The 26,540-nt window shown below is 47.0% G+C and overlaps 1 protein-coding gene across 1 annotated transcript in view; it reads right to left on the reverse strand.

Moving 5' to 3' along the window:
- Positions 1-4,598: 4,598 nt before the first annotated feature.
- Positions 4,599-26,540, reverse strand: part of Hs3st2 (heparan sulfate-glucosamine 3-sulfotransferase 2) — a 99,870-nt gene continuing 77,928 nt past the window's right edge. Inside the window, exon 2 of the mRNA XM_052174865.1 lies at positions 4,599-5,776. Coding sequence (XP_052030825.1) covers positions 5,158-5,776 — 619 coding nt within the window. The 3' untranslated portion in view covers positions 4,599-5,157. The remainder of the gene's footprint in view (positions 5,777-26,540) is intronic.

Below are 26,540 nucleotides of genomic sequence, written 5' to 3' on the forward strand. Positions count from 1 at the left end.
TACCTAAATTAAACCAGGATCATATAGCTCATCTAAACAGACCCGTAACCCCTAAAGAATTAGAAGGGGTCATAGATAGCCTTCTGACCAAAAAAAAGCACAGGACCAGATGGTTTCAGTGCAGAATTCTATCAGACCTTCAAAGAAGACTTTGAATACTCTTCAAACTATTCCACCAAATAGAAACAGACGGAACACTACCCAACTCCTTCTACGAAGCCACAATTACGCTGATACCAAAACCAAACAAAGATCCAACTAAGAAAGAAAATTTCAGGCCAATTTCCCTTATGAATATCAATGCAAAAATACTCAATAAAATTTTTGCCCACCGAATCCAAGAACACATCAAAGCGATCATTCACCAGGATCAAGTAGGCTTCATCCCAGGGATGCAGGGATGGTTCAATATTAAAAAAATCCATAAATGCTATCCACTACATAAACAAACTCAAAGAAAAAACCACATGATCATTTCATTAGATGCTGAAAAGGCATTTGACAAAATTCAGCATCCTTTCATGCTAAAAGTCTTGGAAAGGACAGGAATTCAAGGCCCATATCTAAACATATAAAAGCAATATACAGCAAACCGGTAGCCAACATCAAACTAAATGGAGAGAAACTTGAAGCAATCCCACTAAAATTAGGGACTAGACAAGGCTGCCTCCTTTCTCCATATAGTTCTTTGAATATAAACTTTTCAATATAGTTCTTGAAGTCCTAGCTAGAGCAATTAGACAACATAAGGAGGTCAAAGGGATACAAATTGGAAAGGAAGAAGTCAAACTATCACTATTTGCAGATGATATGGTAGTATACTTAAGTGACCCAAAAAACTCTACTAGAGAACTTCTATAGCTGATAAACAACTTCAGCAAAGAGGCTGGCTACAAAATCAACTCTAGCAAATGAGTAGCCTTTATATACTCAAAGGATAAGCAGACTGAGAAGGAAATTAGGGAAATGACACTCTTCACAATAGCCACAAATAGCATAAAGTATCTTGGGGTGACTATAACCAAACAAGTGAAAGACCTATATGACAAGAACATCAGATCTCTGAAGAAGGAAATTGAAGAAGATCTCAGAAAATGGAAAAATCTTCCATGCTCGTGGATTGGCAGGATTAATATAGTAAAAATGGCCATCTTGCCAAAGGCAATCTACAGATTCAATGCAATTCCCATCAAAATCCCAACCCAGTTCTTCATAGAGCTAGAAAGAGCAATGCTCTAATTCATCTGGAATAACAAAAAACCCAGGATAGCTGAAACTATTCTCAACAGTAAAAAAACTTCAGGGGGATTCAGTATCCCAGACCTCAAACTTTACTACAGAGCAATAGTGATATAAACTGCATGGTATTGGTACAATGTTAGGCAAGCGGATCAATGGAATAGGATTGAAGACCCAGAAATCAACCCACACCTCTATGATCAGTTGATCTTCGACAAAGGAGCTGAAAGCATCCAGTGGAAAAAAGATAGTCTTTTCAACAAATGGTGCTGGTTCAATTGGAGGTCAGCATGCAGAAGAATGCGAATTGATCCATTCTTATCTCCTTGTACTAAGCTCAACTCCAAATGGATCAAGGACATCCACAACCTGACACAGTAAAACTAATAGAAAAGAAACTGGGGAAGATCCTGGAGGACATGGGCACAGGGGAAAAGTTCCTGAATAGAACACCAATAGCTTATGCTCTAAGATCAAGAATTGACAAATGGGACCTCATAAAACTAAAAAGTTTCTGTAAGGCAAAGGACACTGTCAAAAGGACAAAACATCAACCAACAGATTGGGAAAGGATCTTTACCAACCCTAAATCTGACAGAAGGCTAATATTTAATATATACAAAGAACTCAAGAAAGTAGAACCCAGAGAACCAAATAACCCCATTAAAAAGTGGGGTACCGAGCTAAAGAAAGAATTTTCACATGAAGAACTTTGGAGGGCTGAGAAACACCTTAAGAAATGTTCAACATCATTAATCATTAGGGAAATGCAAATCAAAACAACCCTGAGATTTCACCTCACACCAGTAATAATGGCTAAGGTCAAAAACTCAGGAGACAGCAGGTGTTGGCGAGGATGTGGAGAAAGAGGAACACTCCTCCACTGCTGGTGGGATTGTAAGATGGTGCAACCACTTTGGAAATCAGTCTGGAGGGTCCTCAGAAAACTGGGCATGACACTTCCGGAGGACCCTGCTCTACCACTCCTGGGCATATACCCAGAGGATTCCCCGGCATGCAATAAGGACACATGCTCCACTATGTTCATAGCAGCTCTATTTGTAGTAGCCAGAAGCTGGAAAGAACCCAGGTGTCCCTCAACAGAGGAATGGATACAAAAAATGTGGTATATTTACACAATGGAGTACTATTCAACCATTAGAAACAATGAATTCATGAAATTCTTAGATAAATGGATGGAGCTGGACAACATCATACTAAGTGAGGTAGCCCAGTCTCAAAAGATCAATCATGGTATGCACTCACTGATAAGTGGATATTAACCTAGAAATTTGGAATACCCAAAACATAATCCACATATTAAATGATGTCCAAAAAGGACGGAGGAGTGGCCCCTGGTTCTGGACTCAGTGCAACAGTATAGGGGAATACCAGAACAGGTAAGTGGGAAGGGGTAGATGGAGGAACAGGGGGAGAGAAGAGGACTTATGGGACTTGCAGGGAGTGGGGACTCAGAAAAGGGGAAATCATTTGAAATGTAAATAAAGAATACATTGAATTAAAAAAAAAAACGTGTTATTGACAAAGGAAGATAGAAGAGTGGGCAGCTGTCAGCAGAGGGAAGTTCCCTTACCAATGCTAAGCCAGCACACTTGAATGAGGTCTCACCGGCAAAGGAGAGGGCAGGGACCAGAGTGTGGGGACTTGAAAAGGGCACCCGCAAGCATGTGATTCTGGAGAAGATGAGAAAACTGGAGAAGATGAGAAAGACGCAGGAGGTGAGCCAGATGATGGGATCATATTGGGTGCCATTTTGGACAGACTAGGCACCATCGGTAGAGTCTGGGACATTCAAGGCAAGACTTGGAAAATACCCACAAGGGCCAAGCAGATTATGCACATCAAGGAAGGGAGCTATGTGGGATCTGGGAAGCTCAGGAGGGCATGGCCATATCCAAAAATGGCAGCCAACCATTGATCCAAACGTGGTCGTCAATTCTCATGTCAGAGTATAGGCTTTGTATAGCCAAAGTTCTCTCTCTGTCTCTCCTCTTCCTTCCTTTCTTCCTTCTTTCTTTCTTCCCTTTTTAAAAGAATATCTGAAGCCCTACATTTTGAGGCAAATACTTTCAGTTTGTAAACACTGACAGTATTTCAAAGCTTTATGCTGGCCAAGCAAAAATATATATCTGATGCTCCCTCAGTCCTTGGGCCTTCAGTTTGGTATTTTAAGTTGAAAGTATCTTAAGCAGAGATCCCAAGATCATGTTTCAGAGAAGCTGGGCCTGTAGTGCATGACTCTAATCCCAGATACTTGGGAGGCTGAGGCCGGAGAACTTTAAGCTCAAGATCAGCTTGAGCAACTCAGTAAGACCCTACTCAAAATTTAAAAATATAAGGGCAAGGGAGATAGCAGAGTCAGCAAATCTTCCCAAGTATGCATGAGAACCTGTGTTTGGTCCCTAGCACTCAAGGTAAAAGATGGGCACAGTATTGTGAGTTTGCAGTCCTTGCCCTGGGCAGACAAACACAGGCAGATCCCAGGGGCTTTCAGCCAGCTAAGCCTAATTGGCAAGCTCCAGGCCAGTGAGAGCCTCTGCCTCAAAACAAAACAAAACAAAACCACAACACAACAACAGCAATTAAAAAAACAAAACAGGTGGACAATCTGCCTGAGAAGCAATCTCCTAATTGGTAAGCCTGAGACTACTGAGAGACTGTCTCAAAAGGCAGTGTGGGTGGCCTGTTTGATGGGTGACACCTGAGACTGACCTTTGTCCTACACACACACACACACACACACACACACACACACACACACACGCACACATGTGCATCCACACAAACATATGCACACTTTCCACCATGTATGTACACTATACGCTAACACAGAAAGAAAATACATGTGTTTCAGAACACTTGTCTAGCATGCACGAAGATCTGGATTCAATGCCTAGAGCTGAAGATAAAGAAACACAATAAACACATTCCTTACAGATCCCATGTGATCTTTCAGTACCAGTTTCTCACAGCTGGAAACCACCATCCCCTATGTAGCCCCTGGCTTCTCCTGACACAGTCTTCATACCCACACCCACTTCTAGCTGTTCTTCCAAGTCCTCCACATCCCTGGTCACTTCTTACACTGGGATTTACTGACGAAGGCCTGCCTTAGACAGAAACACTCAGTGTTAAGGACACGAGAGAGCCATATTTATTTCACATGGACAAGCATGATCCCGTGCATGCTGAACATGAAAGCTTGCGTGAAGTACCCGTAACAGCAGAATTTATGTGCTTTTGTCCACAGGGAGCAGGGATAGTCACAGAGTGCTTTTCAAAGACATCGTCCTCCGAGCACAGTGGAGTGGCCAGAGAGGGGTTTTGGGCTCTGCACACACACTGTTGATGAACTGCTGTGTTCTGAGGAGGATGGAGGGGTTCTCCACCCCACCACTCAGGGCTGCGGAGGATGGAGGGGTTCCCCCACCCCACCGCTCAGGGCTGAGGAGGATGGAAGGGTTACCCCATCCTACTGCTCAGGGCCGCAGGGGAAAATTAATTTCAGAGGGAAGGTACATGCCACTTGGAATTAAGAAGCCCGCCACTGAGTGTACAGTGTTGGGATGGACTGCTGTTCTCACTCTACAGAACCATCTCCACTCAGAACATCCCCCAACACCGGGGGATCCTCTCTTCTCACAGTAATTCCTCAAGACCTCTCATGGGCGGATGGGAGCAGATTCTAGAACTGGATGGGCACGCCAGAAGCAGACAGACTTTTCCTGGACAGAGCAGGAACCACCAGTCTCTTGGTCTTTACTCAGTTTTCTGGGTCCAAGATGATCTAGCACGAGGTTCAAGATGGGAAGAGCGGCTGGAGATGAGGATCGGGTTCTCAGGGAGCAAACCTCGCTAACTGGACAAGAGTAGAGAGAGCCCTTGTGTCTTGGAGACTCACTCCCACCGGAAGTCCTGCCCAACAGTTTCATAAAATTTAATATTATAAGGTCTATAAAATTCCCGGAGCTGGTCTATAACTTCAGGGTCGATCTGTACATGAGTTCTCCCTTTTGATTTGCCCAGGCATCGAGGCAGGAGGGTCGACTCTGGTTTTTTCAAGCAAGGGAATCCTTTGGTCTTGTTGAAGTAGAAGTGCTTGTCGGTGATGAATCTTTTGATGCCCAGGAAGTCCTGAATGCGCCCCATCTCACCAGCTGGGTCGGTGATGAGGCGCTCGCCACTGACGAAGTGGATCTGGGCCAGTGGGAAGTACCGCAGCCAGCTCTCCAGGTGCAGTGCGTACATGCCGATGCGGATGGCGTTCCAAGACACGTCCACCAGGCCCAGGCTGCGGTTGCGGAAGGACAGGCCCTCGAAGGTGGGAATGTCTGGCTTCTTGGATAGCGTCTGCGTGTAGTCAGAGATGGCTCGGGTCACTGGGTTCCGCACCACCACTATCAGCTTGGTGTCTCGTGACATGTTGAAGATCCGCCGAGGGGCTTCTTGAGTGACGAAATAGCTGGGTGTCTTCTCCAGTGTGATCTGGGTTTCCAAGGTCCTTGGCATCAGGCTCCTGGGGGGTGGGGGCAGAAGCAAGACGTAATCAGAGAGTGTGGCTAATTTGGGGGTGCTGCTGTTAGTTTCCCTTGCTGGGTGACCCATGTAGGCCCCTCTTCCTATCCCATTTGAGGTTCTTACTTGGTCAGAAACTCACTTCAACTAACATTGTTTTACACACACACACACACACACACACACACACACACACAGTATTAATATGCAACAAATGATCTCCAACATACAGTAAGCCTCCATATCCATGGGTTCTACAGCCAGAGATTTGACTTTGAGGAGCCCAAGCAAGTGTGTTAGCCTGAGTTTGGATACCCAGAATTCACATAAAGATGGGTATTTGTATGTCTGTAAATACCAGCACCAACTACACAAGATGTACAGAGGAGCCTGTGGAGGCTACGAACCAGCTAACTTGGTATATGCAGCAGAGAAACGTTCTGCCTCAAACGAGGTAGAAGATAAGAAATGATACCTGAGACTGTCCTCTGATCTCCACACATGACATGCCACACACACACACACACACACACACACTTTAGGAAAATGCATATGTGCTAAATACATACATATGTTTCTTTGTATACAATATTAACACTGAATTATGTACCATAACCAGCCGTCTAAAGATGATTTGAAGATTATATGAGTGTAGGATGCAGCACAGATACTATACCAATTTCTATAGGAGACTTCAACATCTGCAGAGTTTGGTTTTGTGGGGACGTACACCAAGGATGAGCCTGTGCTGTATACTGAAGAAAGCCCATATGGTAGCTTATCTCAGGAGGGAGACTCAGGACTCTGGTGACTGTACTTAGTGCTGGGAGAGGGCTCTGTATGTGGGAGGGGAGAACTAGGCAATCGGGGATAAATGAGAATTACATTTGATTGTATAATCTTTTACGCTGTTTGAAATTTTTAATGTGTTTATTATGTATTCAAAAATACAAAGTAAGCTGTGGAGTATTATCCTGGCCAAAAATATTTCTTCATATATATTAAAATCCTTTTTTTTTTTGAGGAGCAAAAGGCTTGTTTTTGCAAGAATAGCAACTGTTAGAGAAATGAGTTCTGACGTCTTTTTTTTAAATCTGAATTACATCCTTTGTGTAGGGCTGCACCAGGCACACACCTCCCCTGGATGGCAGCAACCTCAGTCAGAGCCAGGCAATGCAACCCTTTCTCCCGCCCCTCCCTTTTTTGTTTTTTAATTTTCAAAGGATGAAGGTCCCAAGGATGAAGGTCTCTGCAGTGTCCCTTCCAGATCTCTCTCTCCAGCCTGGATGGAGAACACGCCTGATTCCCAGCCACTGCTTTTCTTCCTGAAGGTCGTTGTTTTGTCTTTATACCAGGATTTTTTGTCACTGGCAGCATGGGTCTGAACATTACACGAGGATGTAACTTTTTCTTTCTTCCTTTCTGGTTCTTTCTTTGTTAGTTTGTTTCATTTTTCTCTCACATCTTTATTAAAATAAAGATATCTAGGGTTCTATCCTAAACCAATTAATTATAAAGGTTTTGGGCTATTTTGTCTTAATGCTCAGTTTTAAGGTTCACAGGGAATCAGAGGAGGCTGACAAGGAAGCTGTGCTAAGACAAACAGTTCCCCCAGGCCTATGTCCCTCCCACAGTGCTCATCACCATCTCCCAAAGCATCCGTCCTCACGCTTCTCTAATACACAAATTCGCCCTTCCCAGCCCTCTCCCTACCTCCTGCCATCTCCACCTGTCCCCACAGCTTCCCAGCATCTACTCTGTCACCCGTTTTCTCTTTCTTTCCTCTACACTTATTCACAGCCAACCTTTGGGCCTTGTCATCAAAGCTGTCACTGTTGGGGTTTTGTCTAAGCTCCACCCCACACTTACCTGGCAATAGCCAGGTATGCCCCGCCCCAGAGATCTGGCCCACTATAAGAGGGGCTACTTGCTCCTACTCTCTCCTTTTGCTCTCCGCTCTCCCACACTCTCTCACTTCTCTGCCCCTGGGGCTCTTCCCCCCTCCACGTGGTCATGGACGGCCTCCACTCTCTCTATTCTCTCTCTCTCTCTCTCTACCACTAACTCCATCCCCTATTCTGAATAAATTCTATTCTATACCATGTCTCTGTGTGTGTGGTCCCTCAGGGGCAGAGGTGCCCAGGCAAGGGCCCACCTGGACACCTTCCCCCACGCCGCCTAGCCACACTCACCTAACCCCCTATACTCCCCCCTTTTAGCCCTTTCATCCTGCTGCTGAAAGTCCTTTCAGTCACAATTAAAATGTTTCACCCTGAAGCTCATTCTAGGATCAGGCATAGAACCTCCAAGTGTAGTTTTGTTGGGAACTGCATCCATGCAGATGGAAAGGTGAAGTCCCACATCCTGGACATGTGTGACTCAAATCCATGGCAGTAACCTGAGACATGCAGGAAGAAGGTGGGCTGAGACAGTACCGTGGTGAGCACGAGGGCCTAGAACAGCGCCACTGTCGCCAGCAGCTATAAGACAGGCATAGAGCAATGTTTCTTCACAGTATGTATTGCAACTCTGCTAGCAATCTCACCTCCAAAACTGTGGAAAGAATCACCTTCTACTGTTTTAATGGTTTTCTGGCCATTTGTTACAACAGCCTCAGGAAATGACAGGTTACATCTTTGTCCCCTTCACCTTTAGCACAGTTCCAAACTCACACCTGTCCTTAGGTTTACTTACGAGACTCTGGATTTCACTTTCTTCCTTTGTTTTTGACCTAGCAGACAATAATTCCAGTACCATCCTCACGCACCACCTGCTCTCTCAGTCTCTGACAATGCAGTATTCCAGTTTTTATTCTTTCCAGTTCTGTACCCAGGTTTCTAGCCAGTAGACAGGATTGCTGAGCCTAGGACAGTATCAGTCCTAGCTTTGGTTGACTCATCAGCCATGTGTCTTTACAGCATCACCATCTTTTGGTGTTTCAAATTCTCACTGTAAGCTCCCAACCCTTGTTCTCTTACCCACTCTTAATGTGAGGCTAGTCTCCTCCACATAGGGAAGGTAGAAGAGCTCATATCCTAATCCTTCAGTCTTCTTCCATTCAGTCTTGAAACTGACCTTTATCTGAACCTGTCCCCAGGCCCTCTTACTAGTTTCAGAGAACAAGGTATTCTGTATACATGCTCCACCTGTGAAAGCAAGGTGTGCTGGGCCTGTGGGCCACCTGTGAGAGCAAGGTGTGCTGGGCCTATGGTCCACCTGTGAGAGCAAGGTGTGCTGGGCCTGTGGGCCACCTGTGAGAGCAAGGTATGCTGGGCTCATGGTCCACCTGTGAGAGCAAGGGGTGCTGGGCCTGTGGGCCACCTGTGAGAGCAAGGTGTGCTGGGCTCATGGTCCACCTGTGAGAGCAAGGTATGCTGGGCCTGTGGGCCACCTGTGAGAGCAAGGTGTGCTGGGCCTATGGTCCACCTGTAAGAGCAAGGTGTGCTGGGCTCATGGTCCACCTGTGAGAGCAAGGTGTGCTGGGCTCATGGTCCACCTGTGAGAGCAAGGTGTGCTGGGCTCATGGTCTACCTGTGAGAGCAAGGTGTGCTGGGCCTATGGTCCACCTGTGAGAGCAAGGTGTGCTGGGCCTATGGTCCACCTGTGAGAGCAAGGTGTGCTGGGCTCATGGTCCACCTGTGAGAGCAAGGTGTGCTGGGCTCATGGTCCACCTGTGAGAGCAAGGTGTGCTGGGCTCATGGTCCACCTGTGAGAGCGAGGTGTGCTGGGCCTGTGGGCCACCTGTGAGAGCAAGGTGTGCTGGGCCTCTGGGCCACCTGTGAGAGCAAGGTGTGCTGGGCCTATGGTCCACCTGTGAGAGCAAGGTGTGCTGGGCCTGTGGGCCACCTGTGAGAGCAAGGTGTGCTGGGCCTGTGGGCCACCTGTGAGAGCAAGGTGTGCTGGGCTCATGGTCTACCTGTGAGAGCAAGGTGTGCTGGGCCTCTGGTCCACCTGTGAGAGCAAGGTGTGCTGGGCTCATGGTCCACCTGTGAGAGCAAGGTGTGCTGGGCTCATGGTCCACCTGTGAGAGCAAGGTGTGCTGGGCTCATGGTCCACCTGTGAGAGCAAGGTGTGCTGGGCCTATGGTCCACCTGTGAGAGCAAGGTGTGCTGGACCTATGGTCCACCTGTGAGAGAAGGTGTGCTGGGCCTGTGGGCCACCTGTGAGAGCAAGCTATGCTGGGCTCATGGTCCACCTGTGAGAGCAAGGGGTGCTGGGCCTGTGGGCCACCTGTGAGAGCAAGGTGTGCTGGGCTCATGGTCTACCTGTGAGAGCAAGGTGTGCTGGGCCTGTGGTCCACCTGTGAGAGTAAGGTATGCTGGGTTCATGGTCCACCTGTGAGAGCAAAGTGTGCTGGGCCTGTGGTCCACCTGTGATAGTAAGGGGTGCTGGGCCTGTGGTCCACCTGTGATAGTAAGGGGTGCTGGGCCTGTGGGCCACCTGTGATAGTAAGGGGTGCTGGGCCTGTGGGCCACCTGTGAGAGTAAGGTATGCTGGGCTCATGGTCCATCTGTGAGAGCAAGGTGTGCTGGGCCTGTGGGCCACCTGTGAGAGCAAAGTGTGCTGGGCCTGTGGGCTACCTGTGAGAGTAAGGTATGCTGGGCTCATGGTCCACCTATGAGAGCAAGGTGTGCTGGGCCTGTGGTCCACCTGTGAGAGTAAGGTATGCTGAGCTCATGGTCCACCTGTGAGAGCAAGGAGTGCTGGGCTCATGGTCCACCTGTAAGAGCAAGGTGTGCTGGGCCTGTGGGCCACCTGTGAGAGCAAAGTGTGCTGGGCCTGTGGGCCACCTGTGAGAGTAAGATATGCTGGGCTCATGGTCCACCTATGAGAGCAAGGTGTGCTGGGCCTGTGGTCCACCTGTGATAGTAAGGGGTGCTGGGCCTGTGGGCCACCTGTGAGAGCAAAGTGTGCTGGGCCTGTGGGCCACCTGTGAGAGTAAGGTATGCTGGGCTCATGGTCCACCTGTGAGAGCAAGGTTTGCTGAGCTCATGGTCCACCTGTGAGAGCAAGGTGTGCTGGGCCTGTGGGCCACCTGTGAGAGCAAGGTGTGCTGGGCCTATGGTCTACCTGTGAGAGCAAGGTGTGCTGGGCCTGTGGTCCACCTGTGAGAGCAAGGTGTGCTGGGCCTGTGGGCCACCTGTGAGAGCAAGGTGTGCTGGGCCTGTGGTCCACCTGGCTCAGTTCACTTCCTCAGGATTCTCTGAATATCCATCTGTAGGCTCCACATTCACTGCACAGGAGTGCTGATGCAGCTGACATTTTTGTTTCAAAACCCAAGGTCTGTGTCAAATTGCCTAGGCTGAAAGTTTTAATAGGGTTATTAGTATGGAATGGGCAATATTTTAAAATGTGGGATATCAAGTCAGGTATGGTAGCTTGTCTGTTATCCAAGACCTTGGAAGGCAGAGGCAAGAGGATTATGAATTTGAGGGCATCCTGGGAGACCCCCGCCCTGTCTCAAAAGAGAATTAGAACAAGTCCAAATGTATTTTGATTGAATTCCTTGGCTGGAGTTTCTTAGACAGAACCTTGTATACATTATAATTAGATAATTAGGGGGGTTTATGATGAGAATAGAGACAATTGCATGTATAGGGTAGGATACTTAAACCTCCTTTAAAGGTTTTCCAAACTTCACGGGCATTATTGATGCAAAGGTCTTCCCAGGCATAATGACTTGGTGCTTGACTAGCCATTAAATATATTTCTTTGCAATATCCTGTGGTGCAATAAGGAATATCTGAGAGGAAAACAGGAGGCAGCATTTCCCAAGCCTTAGTAGGATTGTGCCCACAGCATCCACTAACATCTCCCCTTTTGCTAGTTTGGAAATTTTCAATCAATTCTGGTGACCTTCAGAGTAACATAGCATTCCCCAATTGGACACTAACAGAGTTTCTACCATTCTAATTCCTAATGGGCACATCAGTTGTATGGCCAGAGCTAAAACAAAGGGACCAGATTACAGGCTGGAGAGGTAGCTCAGTAGGCATCAGTTCTTGCTGTGAAAACATGAGCATCTGAATTTGGATTGTGGTACCCACAAAAGTAGCCAGGTGTGTTGAGCATGCATGTAACCCCAATGCTGAGACAGGAGAATTGCATGGAGTCCAGAAGAGGGCATCGGATCCCCTGGAACTGGGGTTACAGATGGTTATGAACCCCTACGTGGGTGCTGGTTGAACCTGGGTCCTCTGGAAAAGCAGCCAGTGCTCTCAACTGCTGAGCCATCTCTTCAGCCCCTCTTTGAGTCTTAATGGAATCCACAAGCCCTCAAATACAGGTATGTTCTGAGTTCCTCAGCCTCTCTCAAATTCCTGACTTTCTCCAGTCTATTCTGGACCTTCCCAATAGACTGCACAACCATCCTGAAGGATCTACTTCCTCCCCAGCCTTTAGTCATCACCTAGGGGGTGATTCATAAGTTGGTAATGGAAGCTGTCACTTCAGCTTCCCTGTGTTTTAAACTGCCAGTGTCTGACTGTCTGTGGGCCAAACACTTCAACTCCCCATTTTCCTTCTCAAATTGTAATTGCTGTACAGACAGAAAAACAAAACAACAACAGCAAAATGTCTGTCATTTTCCCCCCTGGAACATTTGTCTTCCTAACCTGCCCAAGTCTTTGTGCTCCTCGCCTAGTTACAGGGCTCTCCTGCTGTAGCTTACTCTCTGATGTGCATGCTTCTACTGGCTTCAATCCATTCTGCCACCAGGGGAAACTCTAAAGCCAATCCAATCAACGCAAGCCTCAGCGACTCCTTAGAATAAAGTCGGTATTCCGTGGAATATGAGTTCCCTGCCTACCTTTCTAGAATTAATTCCCATCACTTCTGGTAAGTTGACAGTCATGCCACACTGAACATAAAACCCACTCTCTAAACACAAGTGTCTTTTCATATATGTTTTTTTCCTTCACCCGAATTTATTTTTTTGTGGGTACATGTGCATCTGTGTGTGCACACACTTGCATGTGGAGGCCAGGAGTCACCCTAGGGTGTCATCCTTCATGCATGGGTCTGCCTTGGTTTTTTGAAACCAGGTCTCTCATTGGTTTGGAGTTTGCAGATTCAGCTAGACTGGTGGCGTTTGAGGCCCAGGGATCCGCCCGTCTCAGCCTCCCTTGTGGGGATTAGTTGAATGCTCAACTTGTTCAGCTTTCTATGCAGATTCTGAGGCTGAAACTCCCTTCGCTTGTGGGGCAAGCACTTTGCTGGCCGAGCTGTCTTCACACTCCTGGATATTTAACTTCTCAACACTTGACACTGGCTTTTTTTCTTCTCGCTTGCCCTGATGAATGCTTTCGCATCTTTACAAACCCAAACTGAAGTCACACATCTCTGGCCCTTCCTTTTTTATATTTATCAGCATCATCCTATCTTTTGGTAATTACCTCTTATGTCTCGTTTTATGACTAAAGATTATTAGCTATTTGGAGATGTCTCTTGTTTATCTTTGCCCACCATCATTGTTCAGTGAGTGAGTGGATCCAAATTCAATCCCAGAAACAAGCCTGTTGGGAGGTAGCCCGGGTCAGCCAACATTCTGCTGCTGTAACAACATGATGCCCTACACAATCAACTTACAAAGAAACATGTTTATTTTGGCACAGTAGTGGATGATCCCGTCTGTGGTAATGGGCTCCTTTTCTTGGAGCCCACATGCCTTGGGGGCATGTAGGAGAACATATGGTTGAGGAAGGTAGCTAATTCACAGGCAGGAAGCACAAAAGGAGCTGCCTCTAATACGCTTTTCAAGAGCGCACTCCAATGACCAAAGGGCCTCCCAATAGGCCCTGCCTCTGGAAGGCTCTACCACCTCCCAATAGCACCACAGGCTGGGGACTAATTCTTAACAGTTTGGCTTTTGGAGGACATGTTTGTAAATAGTGTGGCTTATGAGTCTTCAACAACCAACATTGGTTTCTAAGCTTAGTACTTAGCATTCTAAGTACTTAGGATTCCAGCCTGGAATTTGTGTGACTTTTGTCTCAAACACAGAGTCACAGAAGCAGTATTTTTGTTGTTCTAAAGATGTTATTGTGGCCATAGGTTCCATAGGCTGAACTGGAACTCCAAACTCCGCTTCCACAACTCACTCCGGAAGCAGGAAGGGGAATGGGGCTTAAAGGAGCACCTCCACAGCATCTCTGTCTTATTCTCTGCACGTGCTGTGCTCCCCACCAAGGCTCAGTGCTGTTCCTAGGCACCCTGGGAACTCTGGGAGAAGTGCTTCACCTGAATCCCAAGCCAGACTAATTCAACTCGAAACTCTGAGCATAGTCCGGGACCTCCATGAGAAAGCTTATGTATACTCTATTGAGCAAAGAAGGATGGTTTAGGGCAGTGGTCCTCAACCTCCCTGACGCAGTGACCCTTCAATCGAGTTCCTCATGCTGTGCTGACTTCCAACCATAACATTATTTTTGCTGCTACTTCATAACTCTAGTTTTGTTACTGCTATGAATCACAATGTAAACATCTGTGTTTTCTGATGGTCTTAGGCGAACCCTGTGAAAGAGTTGCTCGACCCCCAAAGGGGTCTCAGTCCCTAGGCTGGGAACTCCTGGTATGGACTATGCATTCCTGTACCTCACAGCCTTCACTAGAGCTGTTCATGAGTAATGGCTACCATGTGCCCCATGTTCCTCCCCTATCCATTCCTACTCAGTGGGATTTTGGTAAGGGTCTATAGATTGGGGTGTGTTTGTGTGTGGTGTGTATGTGGTGTATGTGTGTGTGTATCTATGTATTTAAGACAAAAATTACACATATTCCAGGCTGGCCTCAAACTTCATTTGTGCTCAAGGATGGCCTTGAACTTTTGATTTTCTTGCCTCTAACTGACAAGTTTGGGATCACAGATTTGTGATATCACATGCGGTTTATGTGTTTCTATGGATCGAACATGGTGTGCATGCATGTGAAGCAAACATTCCATTAACTGAGTCATATTCCTAGCCTCTAGTCCCTTTTTAATAGTGTGCTTAGAGACCTGGCCACCATGACAGGAATATAAACTCTTGGAGTGTGCATGGCTGTCTTTGTTCAGTGCCGTATTCTCAGCTCTGGTGAGGAGGTGACTCTCAGTGGGTTTCTGAAAATACCCATTGAGGAGAGCAGGAGACAGTGGAGGCTTTCATCTGGGAAGAATGATGTGGGAGGATCAGGCATTACTATGTTGTCCCACACCTCAGAATTCTGTGTTGTGTCATCTAAAGGGGAAGAACTCAGACTTCCTGCAGAGCTTGCTAGAGAGGAAAAAAAAATTTCCCAGATAGGACAAGATACTTTGGAAGACCACCTCTAAGGGAGAGAGGAAGGAGTTATGTTAGCTCATGATTCCAGAAGTTTCATTTTGTGACCAGCTGGTTCCACAACTCTTGAGCCTGTGTTGCGGCAGAAGCATCACGGTGTGGGAATGCATGCAGGGCAGCTGCTCAACGGCTGAGCTTCTGGGGACCATGAAGACCTATAGGAAACTCCCACTAGGGTGTAGACCCTTCTAGCAGAGGAAGCCACTGCTGTTTGTGGGAAGCTCAGTTCAGGTGCAGATCACAATATGGGAAGTGGGAGATGTTACCCCTTAAGTCCTAGCTGGCTTACAAAGCTGTTACTACATAAGGAAGGAAAGCACTTCACATATCTTTATATATCTGGCGTATAGTAGGTGCTAAATAAATGCTTCTCCAATGAATATATGGAGAAGGGGCTGCAGAGACAAGATAGGACCTTCAACATTGTTTCTAGGAAAGTGGAAAGTTTTTTTTTCCAACAATATTTCAGGTCTTCAGTGAACTTCTAGCCATTCAGTATGAATTTAACAATGAACTAACAAACTTGTTGATGGCATAAGTTCTGGTTTTATTCTGTGTCCACTCTGCAGCACCATCATCTGCAGACCAAGCCTCAGTATGTTAGCCTTTTGGAGATACTTCTATCCAAACCATGATAAGTTTTCGCCATCCTGGGGCTCTCTGGAAATGACATTTCTGACTCACATTGGTCACCCAGTGGAACACAGATACATCCACTGTCCACACAAGGTACATCCCGCACACACAGGAATGTGCTGGAGCTGGGCATTATTGGGAACACAGAGTGGGCATGCCTCTGATTATTACAGAGTCTGTGCAAGGCTTCCTTTTTGCTAAATTTGTGTGTTCTGCACTTGTGTTCTGGAAGGCCCAGCTGCCTGGGGGACTTTGTGATTTATTAGCTCCTAAGTGGGCAACGAGGCTCCTTGAAAAGCACCGCAGTCTCCAGGGGGATAATTAGCAGCCGCAGTGGAGGAAAGAGGCCTTTTGCAAAGAGCTGATTCTGAAAGCAAACCTGCTAAATCTCCACTCGGAGCCAAGCTTCAGACACCTGTGGCCGTTTACCCTTTGGCTGAGGTAGGCCCAGACTGTCAAGAGGCCGCTTCCTTCCACCTCTACAGCAGCAAACCCTGAGTGTTAAGTGACCCGGGAGCAAAATGCTAAAATCCAGTTTAAACTCCACCACCAGTCACTCTCTGTTGCCCAGATGATATTGAACTAGACAGCATGTCTATGGCGCATTTGGTCCTGGCCATAGCCACTGCTAGGCTACAGTCAGAGTGGACTATTCAAAGTTCAGTCTGTCTTTCTGTAGGCTGTTTTTCATCTTGAGAGGACTCTGATAGGTGCCCTCTGCACGAAGCATTTCTTAGCCTGTCTAACAGATTATTGCTTCTACCGCAAAGCCTTCCCTTACTGATGTGTTGTTTCCTTTGCCTAGAGAGGTAAGGCACTTGTTTTCATCCCTCACGATTTCCATGGTACCCGGTGTAGACACAGTGCCCTCTTGACACATTACCCAGCTGAGCATCCCCTAGTGTTAGGAATTGTGCCTGGCGCATCTCTGCATCAACAAGGTCTAGTTCTGTAGCTGTTGTGAATTCAAGCATTCATTAATTAAGCAGGTATTTGTGTAGCACCTACTATATTCCAGGGACTACAAAGATATGCCAACCATAATTTTTTTCCCTTAAGGAGTTAACAGGGATTGGAGAGGGGCTGCATTGGAACTTAGCTTCCCACAAAACTGGCCACTTAATTCTCTGGCAGAAGGGTCTATGTCTAAAATCAATTTCCTGTAGGTCTCCAAAGTCCCTAGCTAACTCTTGTTGGGACTCAAAACCCATCAACCAGTCATCTGATTACCTCAGAACTGACAAAGCTGCTCTCTTCATTGCTGTAACGACAGGAAGTCGATTCTATTGGCAGCAGATAATGCTCAGTATAGAAACTCACAGCTGGCTAAGATGCAGAGAGTGAGAGACTGTGGAGTGCTCAGCCCTAAAGAGGATTCCATACACCTCACCTCTTCATACGAAGGCTCAGGGTTGTTTCAGAAGAGGGGCACAAAAAGCATAAGAGTCAGAGACGGTGGACGATGTCAAGGAAACATGCTTTTCAGACACAGCAGGGCAGCTGCACATAGGAACTCACAGCCGCTGTGAAAGCAGGCACAGGACCTAAGCAAGCCCACGCCAAACCAATCCCAGTGTGGAGAGGGGCACTGGGCATGAAGCCCCGTGCTAGCCATGGAGCTCATAGAAATTGTTAGCTGCTGGGAAGGGAAAAGAGAGTTTTCCCTAAGAGTGCAGGCCCCGGAAAGCCAACCACTCTCCAGTGGGAGATCACACATCTAAGACAGGGGAAAGGGGACACAAAGTTGGGTGGGAAAGGAAGCAGGGTGGGAAAGGAAGCAGGGTGGGTCTTGAAAGAGTTGGAGGAAGGATAAATACGATACACTGTATGAAATTCTCCAAGTACCAATACTATTTTCTTAAAAGAAAGAAAATTGGTGGAGGTGCGGAGCTGAGGTCTCCTTCCCTGGGTCACCTCAGGAGGTCCAGCCCTTTGCAGGTCCCTCCTGTTCCCATGAGAAGACAGCATTGCTCTAGTCTCTTTCCCTTCTGCGGGACTCTCAGTTTTTAAAGATCCCTAGTAAAGCCATACCTTGAGTGTTGTGGGACTTGTCTTGGGTTCCGTTGTAGAGGTAGACACACATGACTGAGCCACAGAGAGAACAATGGGTCCTTTTAACGACAAGTCATGCATATATTTTGGAATTCAAGATACTTTTCATTTTTTAATTTATTTATTTTTACAAGGTTTCCATAACTTGCTCAATATATATATATATCAGCTGTATACAGGGTCATTAACCACAAACCTAGATGGGAACAATCAGATAGCTAGCATTCGGCATACTGCATCTCAGCGAATGTCTGTTCTAAGCTTAAGGACACAATCATTGTGCTCCAATTTCACAATATCCCTACCTAGCAGGCTCTCACAGTTCCTGTTTGGGGGCTGTGGAAAGTAGGGCGCAGAGGACCAAGGGAAATCACCAACGCAACACTGTTGCAGTCTGGATGCAAGTGCGGCTTCAGCACTAGAGGAAAACGTGAGAACATGAAAAATTCATCTTGGCACTAGGACAGCCTTTCTAGGCATGAGACAAAAACCATGGAAAGTTAAAGCACATTAGAAAAATACGTCTCTGCAACGGGACAGTGTCACAAGTAAGAGGGAGGTAACACAAGCAGCAAATACTTGTAGCATGTTAACTGGGACCTCGGAGGGACAGCTTCGCCTATTGTCATGTACATAGTTTATGTATTTTCTCTGACTCCTCACAAAAAGTAAGCAATGAAGAAAGAGCCAGTGGAAGAAAGGGATGCGGGTCATTAGAAAAGAACTAACGGGAAAAGCCACAGACAGAACATAATAACATGAAAATAATCTCAGTCTCTCTTAACATGCTCATTTAAAGGGATGCAAATTAAAGTGATGATCACCTGTAACAGGGATCACTCATCCACTTATGAAGTTGTGTGTGTGAGTGTGTGTGTGTGTGAGTGTGTCTGTGTGTGTGTGTAGGTGGGGAGACAGAGAGGAAGAAGGAGAGGGATGCAGAAGGGGGGAGGGAGAGAGAGATCCACGTATGCCCCGATGTATTTGTACTTGGTAGTCAGAGGACAACCTCAGGCTTCACTTCCAGCTTGCTTGCTCCCAGGGAGTCTCCTGTCTCTACTCTCCATCCTTCCTGGATGGAGTACAGGAGTATAGACACATGCCACTACGTCTGTGTCTGGCTTTACATGGGTTCTCAGGGTCTAAAGTCAGGTCCTCAATCTTGCTTGGCAAGCCATTCACCTGCTGAGTTGTCTCCCAGCCTTAGGATATACACATTCTAACATGGGTGTGAAGGAGGAAAGCCTTCTTGACAAGGCAGGAGCACAAACCAATGCGCCTTTAGGTGGGCAGTTGGACATTACCCACAATGTCTAAAATGCACATCCCCTGGACATGGCCACTGCGCTTCTGGAAATGTATCTACACAAAGGTATAAAGACTTGTGTGGGGGATACAGACACTCACTGCTGCAATTGTGGCAGAGATGGAGAGGCACTCAACAGAGATGTCCTCTCTTCGGTGACTCTACTTGTACTGGTCTTACAGTTCCAAAGGATTACCATTCTCCTTACCACATCCAACTGAGGGCCCTGGCTGAGCCTTGACGGGAAGAACAAGCGGGGATGCATTGCTTCAAGGCCAGTGTGAGTGTACAACGGATCCATCCTGTTCCCTGTCTTTTCTAGTGCAGAGGACTCCGTGGCTCTAGAACAGAGCAAGTTCAACAAGTACAAGGAAGAACTGGGGTCCTCCTACAACTAGGAAATGTCTTCCCTGAGTGAGAGGGATCCAGGAACAAGCATTTTTGTTTGTTTGTTGCTTTGTTTAATTTATTATTATATTAGCAAACATGGACCTAACTACCACACGTTATGTGTTAAAGCTAGAGACTAGGAACAAGCCATGTGGCCATTAGTAGGATGTGGTTAAATAAACTCTAACAAGGCTGTGCCGTAGATTATAAAGCGGCTGTTAAAAGCAAGAAAGATCTATTTAAAGATACACACGGAAGAGAGTCCAGGGTATTGTTAAGTGGGAGAGGCGAGTTGCCGTCAGGTTACCATGACCCTATTTGCGTTCAAAATCCACACACATATGCTGGAGTGTATGTGCCTGTGTCTCTTCTGAAAGGATGCACAGGGTGTCCTTAGCAGTGCTTATTTTGGAGAATGACCTTGGGAGATGCACAGCCGATGGTGGTGGTGTGCACACTGGGAATTCATTTTCACCTTTAGTTTGATGTGTTTATGGTCTTGCTTCTCTTCTTGGCCATGAGCATGTGTTCTTGGTCATTAAGAAAGTGTAGCTTATTAAATGCTATTTGTGAAGGTCTCCATTGATATTGTTTAGGAAGACAAATGCCTGCATTGCATTGCGTACTGAAGGAAGGAAGGTTGCTTGCAGTGGCTGAAGCGTGGGTGGGTGGCGAGGGCGTGGCAGGCATCCTTCCTCGAGATGCTGGCCCGGATAGGAGGCTGAGGAACTGTGGGTGTTAAGTGTTTTTGCGAGTGCTTGAGCAGCCCTGAGAAGTTTCCTGGCAACTGGACCTCCATTTCTCAGGCTCCATCTGTGGCTGAGCTTGGGGACACTAACTGAAGATAACTGCATATCTGCCTGTTTCCTCAGGGTTTATCTTCTTCCTCTTCCCTCTGTCCTTCTTCCTGGGTTAATCTTCCTGGATTCATCAATGCACAAACACAGTAGGTGTCTACATATCTGTCTGGCTCTACCTGGAAGCTGACTTACTGGGCTTTGCTATTGGAGTAGCCAGGTGTCAAGGCAGCCCTGTTAATAATGGTGCAAGGCATGCACTTGATGAAGGCTCAGATGAACTGATGTCAAGTAAGGAGTTGTGAGTGATTAGAATTAGTAAAGGGTTTAGAATTAGAATTAGGATTTAGGTTTCCTGGCTCTGTGACATTCCTACCAGCTTCCTCACCAGCAACAGGTGGATGGCTCAGACTTCCTGTGCTGTCCTCAAGTCTAAGCCAGGTAGACAGGTAAGAGCCTGTGTCAATCATAAAACACCACACCCGTCCTTGAATGGGCTTCCTGTTTTCTATCGGGTTTCTCTGATTGGACTCAAGTCTCTTTGGGGAGCCTGATGCCTGCTTTGTCTCCTGCTGCAGTCCTCCGTGGCTGCAGCTCTTTCCAGCTGAGGACCTTGATGCAGAGTTTAGAGCTTCCACTTCCTCCAACTAGTCACATTCTTCCTCATCCCGGTGCCTCCGATTTCCAGCCCATCTCCTCCCTCTAGTGTGTGTGTTTATAGGTTTGGTTTTGTTTTATTTCGTTTTCAGACAGGGCCCTGTGTAAGCCCTGCTGGCCCCAGACTCATTATGCAGCGATGGCTCTGATGTCTGATCCTCCTGGCTCCACCCCTGAGTGCTGGGATCACAAGCACATGTCACAATTTATTGAAGGCATGGATTGGACCAGGCAAGCATTCTACCCACTGAGGCACCATCTCAGTCCCTTTCGACTTTAGTCCTGGTTTACTTCACCTTTCTGTGGCATCTGGAGTGTCTACTCACTCCTTACTCCCTAAAATTTTTCTTCTTGGCTTTGGGCACGCCTGCTCCTGAGCCCCAGGCCTATTTCACACGAATTTCTCCAGGACTCTGCATTGGTCTTCGCATGGCTGTTCATCGACCCGCTGTCAGGCCACACCAAGGTCTAAACGATGAGTGGGTCTAACGAGTAAGCTCTCCTCTCTGACCTTCATCATGGCCAGCTCAGAACTGTCTCAGCCCACCTTCCAAACCTTTCATCATCTTTCTCTAGCAAGGACTGACCCACTCAAACTCATTTAGATGCAGCTTACTCTTGTATGATACTTCCCAATGGCATCAGCATCCAGGAAACAAGAGAGTTCATGGGGGCAGTGATGCTCCAAGAGGCGCCGAAGAATCATTATCCTCTTTGTGGTTGCTATGAGTCAGCCTGAAACAGTATACAGACCGTCTCCAGGAGAGCCCTTCTCCCCTCCTTTCACAGCTTGGACAACCCCTCCTTCCTACAGAACGGCAGATCATCTGTAAGGACCTGAAGGAGACAAGCACCACAGAGCTTTGCAAGCAGCACTGGGAGTCTGAGGCTGGCTGCCCTCACCCTCTCCCCATCTGAAGAGGGGGTTCTGTCAGAAGGCATCTTAGTCAGCAGGTGGCTTCCACCATAGACTCCTGGCTGTGAACATGAAGGACATTAGCATACATGGCTAGTCTGTCATGCTCCTCTGGCCAACGAACTCCTCTTCCATACACACGTTTCCCACTTTCCCACACGTTTCAATTCACCAAATCCTGCCATTTGTAGATGAGGTTGGCTCGTACTCCAGAGGGGATGGAAACCTCTGGGGTCAGGTGAGAATGGAGCCGACCAACCCAGCAGCTTTGGATGCCACTCTCCTCGGTCTGAGTATCCAACCTTCACCACTGTGTTCCCTACCTGAGCTTTCCACACAGCTCCCCTCCCCTGCCGCTGTGTGTACTCAGATCCACCGAATAAGGACCAATCAGTCCCAAGAACTCTAAGTGTTCCCAGGTACTTGCAAGCTCTCCAGCCAATGACTAGATGAATCAGTAAGTTCTGTGGGTGTTTTCTTTTCCCACCAAGCTTTACAACCTCACAAGCCAGAGTCCCAGGAGAAGTGGGTGGATTTACAGGGATGAGTTCTGCAAGCCAGCCTAACTTCCTGCAGCGCAACAGTGCCCCCTAGTGGGGCACGATCCTGATACAGCTGACAGAGTAGACACAGGCAAATCCCCAGATACCAGGCTCCTGCCTTGGCCGAACTTGATTGCTGATAAAAGAAGGGCCTTTCTGTCTTGACTCTCCAAAGCTATAGGCGCAACAATTCCTGCATATAGCTTCACGGTTGCAGAGGTCATCAGAGTTGGCTTTCTGATCATACGGGGAGTGAGGAGAAGTACTGAGCCTACTGAGCGGTCAGTACCCCACATAGTGTCCAGGCTCTGGTGTGCTTGAAGCTGCACATGTGGCTGTTGGGTCTCCAGCACTTGTTACCAGGTTCAAGACTTGCCTAAATTGTACAAGTGAGGATTCTCAGCTGGCTGGAGTAGAACACCACCACCTGCTCATCCTAAGACGTAGTATTCTTTCTGTCCAGGATAGTTAACCCTAGCTCTTTCCATAGTTTACCCTGTCTCATCCTCAGATCAAATGCCACCACATTTCAACGTGACTTTCTCGTCCCATCATTTCTTTCTCTCATAGATTTAAGCACAGGAGTGCAATGACTTTGCATATCTGTTTATATATTGTTTCTCCCCTGTGAGTACACCCCCCTCACTAAACCCCATCAGCAGGAGATGGTGTCTGCCTCATCTCTGTGTATCTTTAATCCTTGTCACAGAGCCAATCTCATCACAGGCAAGCAGACGGGCATGAATCATAGCCACCAAATATCTCGCTTGTCAAATGAATAGGATGGGAAGGAGCTAGGCCTAAATCAAGACAACATGGGCTCCTTGAGCAAGAAAGAGGCCTGCTGAAGATCCTTACAAAGGATTTCACAACACACACACACACACACACACACAGTTTATATATTATTCATAGCACACTGATTCAGAGACGAGGTGAACTTTTTTTTGCATTAATTGTTTATTTTAGCATATTCTAGGAAATCACCAGAACATCATAATGAGGATATGGCATAATATTTATATAATAGTCACTTACTGAGTACCTACTCTCTGCCAGCCAGCTCTGAGGTCATGGCTATAATTAAATAGACACAGGACTCGCCCTGGTGAAGCTATAGGTTTGGCAGGGGTACTAAATGGCAAAAGAAAATCTTTCATTACAATTTGTTAAAAAGGAAAAGGAAAAAACATGTGATGAGGGAATGAAGTACTCAGAAACCCTGACGGGGCCAGAAAGCCAGGCAGCTAGCACATGCTTAGAGGCAGACATGAAGACGATGAGAGGCTAGGGAAAGGCAGGGTAAGGCTGGGGAGATGGTCCAGTGCATGAAGTGCTTGCCTGGCTGCTGGGAACCAGTGAGCTTAGCTCAATGCCCCCAGCTGAGCTGTTTGCACAAGTTTCCTGGGAGCAAAACATCCTGAGGCTTAGCTTGATTCCTGTTTTCCCACCCAGTGTGGTAGGGACTTCCCAGGGGCCTGACCTATGGCTGTGATGTTTTTTCCTATTGTTTTTCATCCAGACTCTAGTATATATTGCTGGTCCCTTTGTAAAGCTTTGGCATTCTCCTCACTGAATGACCCGTGGCTGTATCTTCTGTTAATCCCCCAGGCCTGCGCCCAATACTCGATACTGTGGCAGCGCGGGCACTGTCACCTTGCAAGCATCCAAGAACCTATGTGAAAGCCTTATGTGGTGGTAGTGTCTGTAGTCCCAGCTCTTCTGTGGTGAGATGGAGGTAGGGCAAGGCCAGCCACACCCAGAATGCCTGGGACCAGCTAACTTGGCACATACAGTGAATAATAAGACCATGTCTCAAACGATGTTGGAAGGTAAGGACTGACATCTGAGGTTGTCATGTGTCATGCCATGGACATGCCATGCTCCTGGACACACACACACACACACACACACACACACACACGTGGATGGTGTTGGGATGAGATAAGACATCGCTGTATAGAATCTAAAAGTACACAAGCACCCGAATCAACAGCCATCAAGAGAAGTGTTACTGATGCAGAAAGTAAGACCAGAACAAACTTGAACCTGATATTTTAATTCTAGTGTCACAATCCACAAAAGAACTGACTTGAGGGACACTGGAGCAAGAGACAGTAGTTGCAGCAATACATGGTGTGTAGGTAGAGTTAAAAGAGAGACCTCAAATCAATTGGCTAAAGATGTCAGGCAAGATGGGGGGTGGGGGGTAGGGGGTAGGGGTAGGGGCTTCCCCTTCTCTGGAGGGTGTAGTGAGGGTGGTGATTTGTAGGGGTGGGACTGAGTGGGGAGGGGCCTGCAAACAGGATGTGGAGTAAATGGATGGATGAATTAATGAAAAAAATTTCATTAAGCAGACATTACCAAGGAGGTAAGATGGATACATGGATAGACTGAAGGCTACTCATTCCTAATGAAATAAACCACAAAACCACAGATTTATGCACCCTCACATCCAATCATTCACTCACCGGGCATCTATCCTATAGAAACAGATCAGTTCAAATATCTTAAATGACAGGCAGAAAGCAAGTGTTTTTGTTAAGTATCACAGGTATCCAGCATATGTAAAAGAAACATTTCTACAAAGTCAAGCTGGAATAAGGACATCTTAGCTGCATCGAATTCCAGGCAACAGCAACGAAGCAAAAACACAGATTACCATCTGTAGAAGTTTGTAGAGAAAAATGTCTCCTCATATTTATTATGTTGTCAGTTTGCTCATGAGAGCAAAAGCAAAGCACTGTAAAGCATTCGGCAGCTCAAAGAACACCACATCCCACCCTCCAGAGAGCATCCTGCAAAGGACAACAGCTGCCCAAGTGACCGGGTGGCAGAGCCAGAGACGACAGAAGTTGTGCATAAAAGGACAGTAATTGGTGTTAAACTGTACGGAAGCCAATAAGTCATGCTTTTAGCTTCCACTGTCAAAACTATTCTTCTAACAAATACCATGTGTTCTCATTTACATGTGAAGCTAAAAACTAACAGGTCTTACAGGATAGAGAGTAGAATGGTGGGTACCAGGGGTAGGGAGGGGCCGGGGGAGAGGGTTCCTATTGGCACAGGGATGTGATTAGATGGGAGAGGTAGGGGCTCCTCTGCTTCAAGGTGAATCTGACCAAGGAAGACAGCAGCCAGCCATGTGTTTTTAAAGGCACCATAGAGGCTTCAGATAGGAGGAGAGGGGAGCTTATTCTTTGCAGATGGTGAACAGGACCTCCAGAGTCAATGAACCTGTGCATAGGAGTGGATTGAGACAAGGGGTCAGGACACTGGCAGCAAGCTCTACCTAGTTGGACTGTCAAATAGAGGGTCCCTCTCAAAGAACCCCTGAATACAAAGAGAGAGATACAAGTAGATGGTGGCTTCAGAAGGGGCAGCAATAATGAGGAGAAAACATAGTTTTCTTTTTCTCCTTCCTTCCTTCCTTCCTTCCTTCCTTCCTTCCTTCCTTCCTTCCTTCCTTCCTTCCTTCCTTCCTTCCTTCCTTTTTCTTTCCTTCCCTTTCTCTGTTTATTTGTTTTTGTTTTGTGGAACTGTCACATGCTTACGCCATCAGCAGCAAACAGGTTTTAACACAATCTCCCAGAAGCTTGGGGACCAAGGCAGCAGAGGCCGCCTAGCAGCGCAGACAATGGGAGCTTGTCCTCTGTGGATGATAAACAGGACTGCCAGACTGGATGATGTCGGGTGCAGAGAAGACTGGGCTGGACCTCTGGCAGCAGGCATGTTGATATACTTGGGGCCACAGGGGAGGACCCCCTCAAAATAAACAAGCCCTCAAATCCTAGCCCCCAAAGCACAGTATAAAAGCCAGCGAGTTGCATTGAGTTCGGTATAATTCCATCGAATACCGAGTTATTACTCACCGTGGAAATAGGTCACAAGAAAGTTAACATCTCCATAGATTAGTACTTAGTAATCGAGAAAGGCTTAAGAAGGCAGAAAGCTGCATCTTCACCAACAGCCATCGCAAAACAGAGCGGCCATCTTAAAGCGTAGGCAGCAGACGGGAAGCAAGCTGAGATCGTCACTGCAGCGTGATGCCTTGTCCACCTCTGTCCACCTCACAAGCGCTATTTCATTTGAATTCTCTCAACAGCACCAGGTATGCGTCACTATTAACTTTATGACCTTATTTTTCACTTA

This window comes from Apodemus sylvaticus, chromosome 1, assembly GCF_947179515.1.
Source record: "Apodemus sylvaticus chromosome 1, mApoSyl1.1, whole genome shotgun sequence".
In the NCBI taxonomy this organism is placed as follows: domain Eukaryota; kingdom Metazoa; phylum Chordata; class Mammalia; order Rodentia; family Muridae; genus Apodemus; species Apodemus sylvaticus.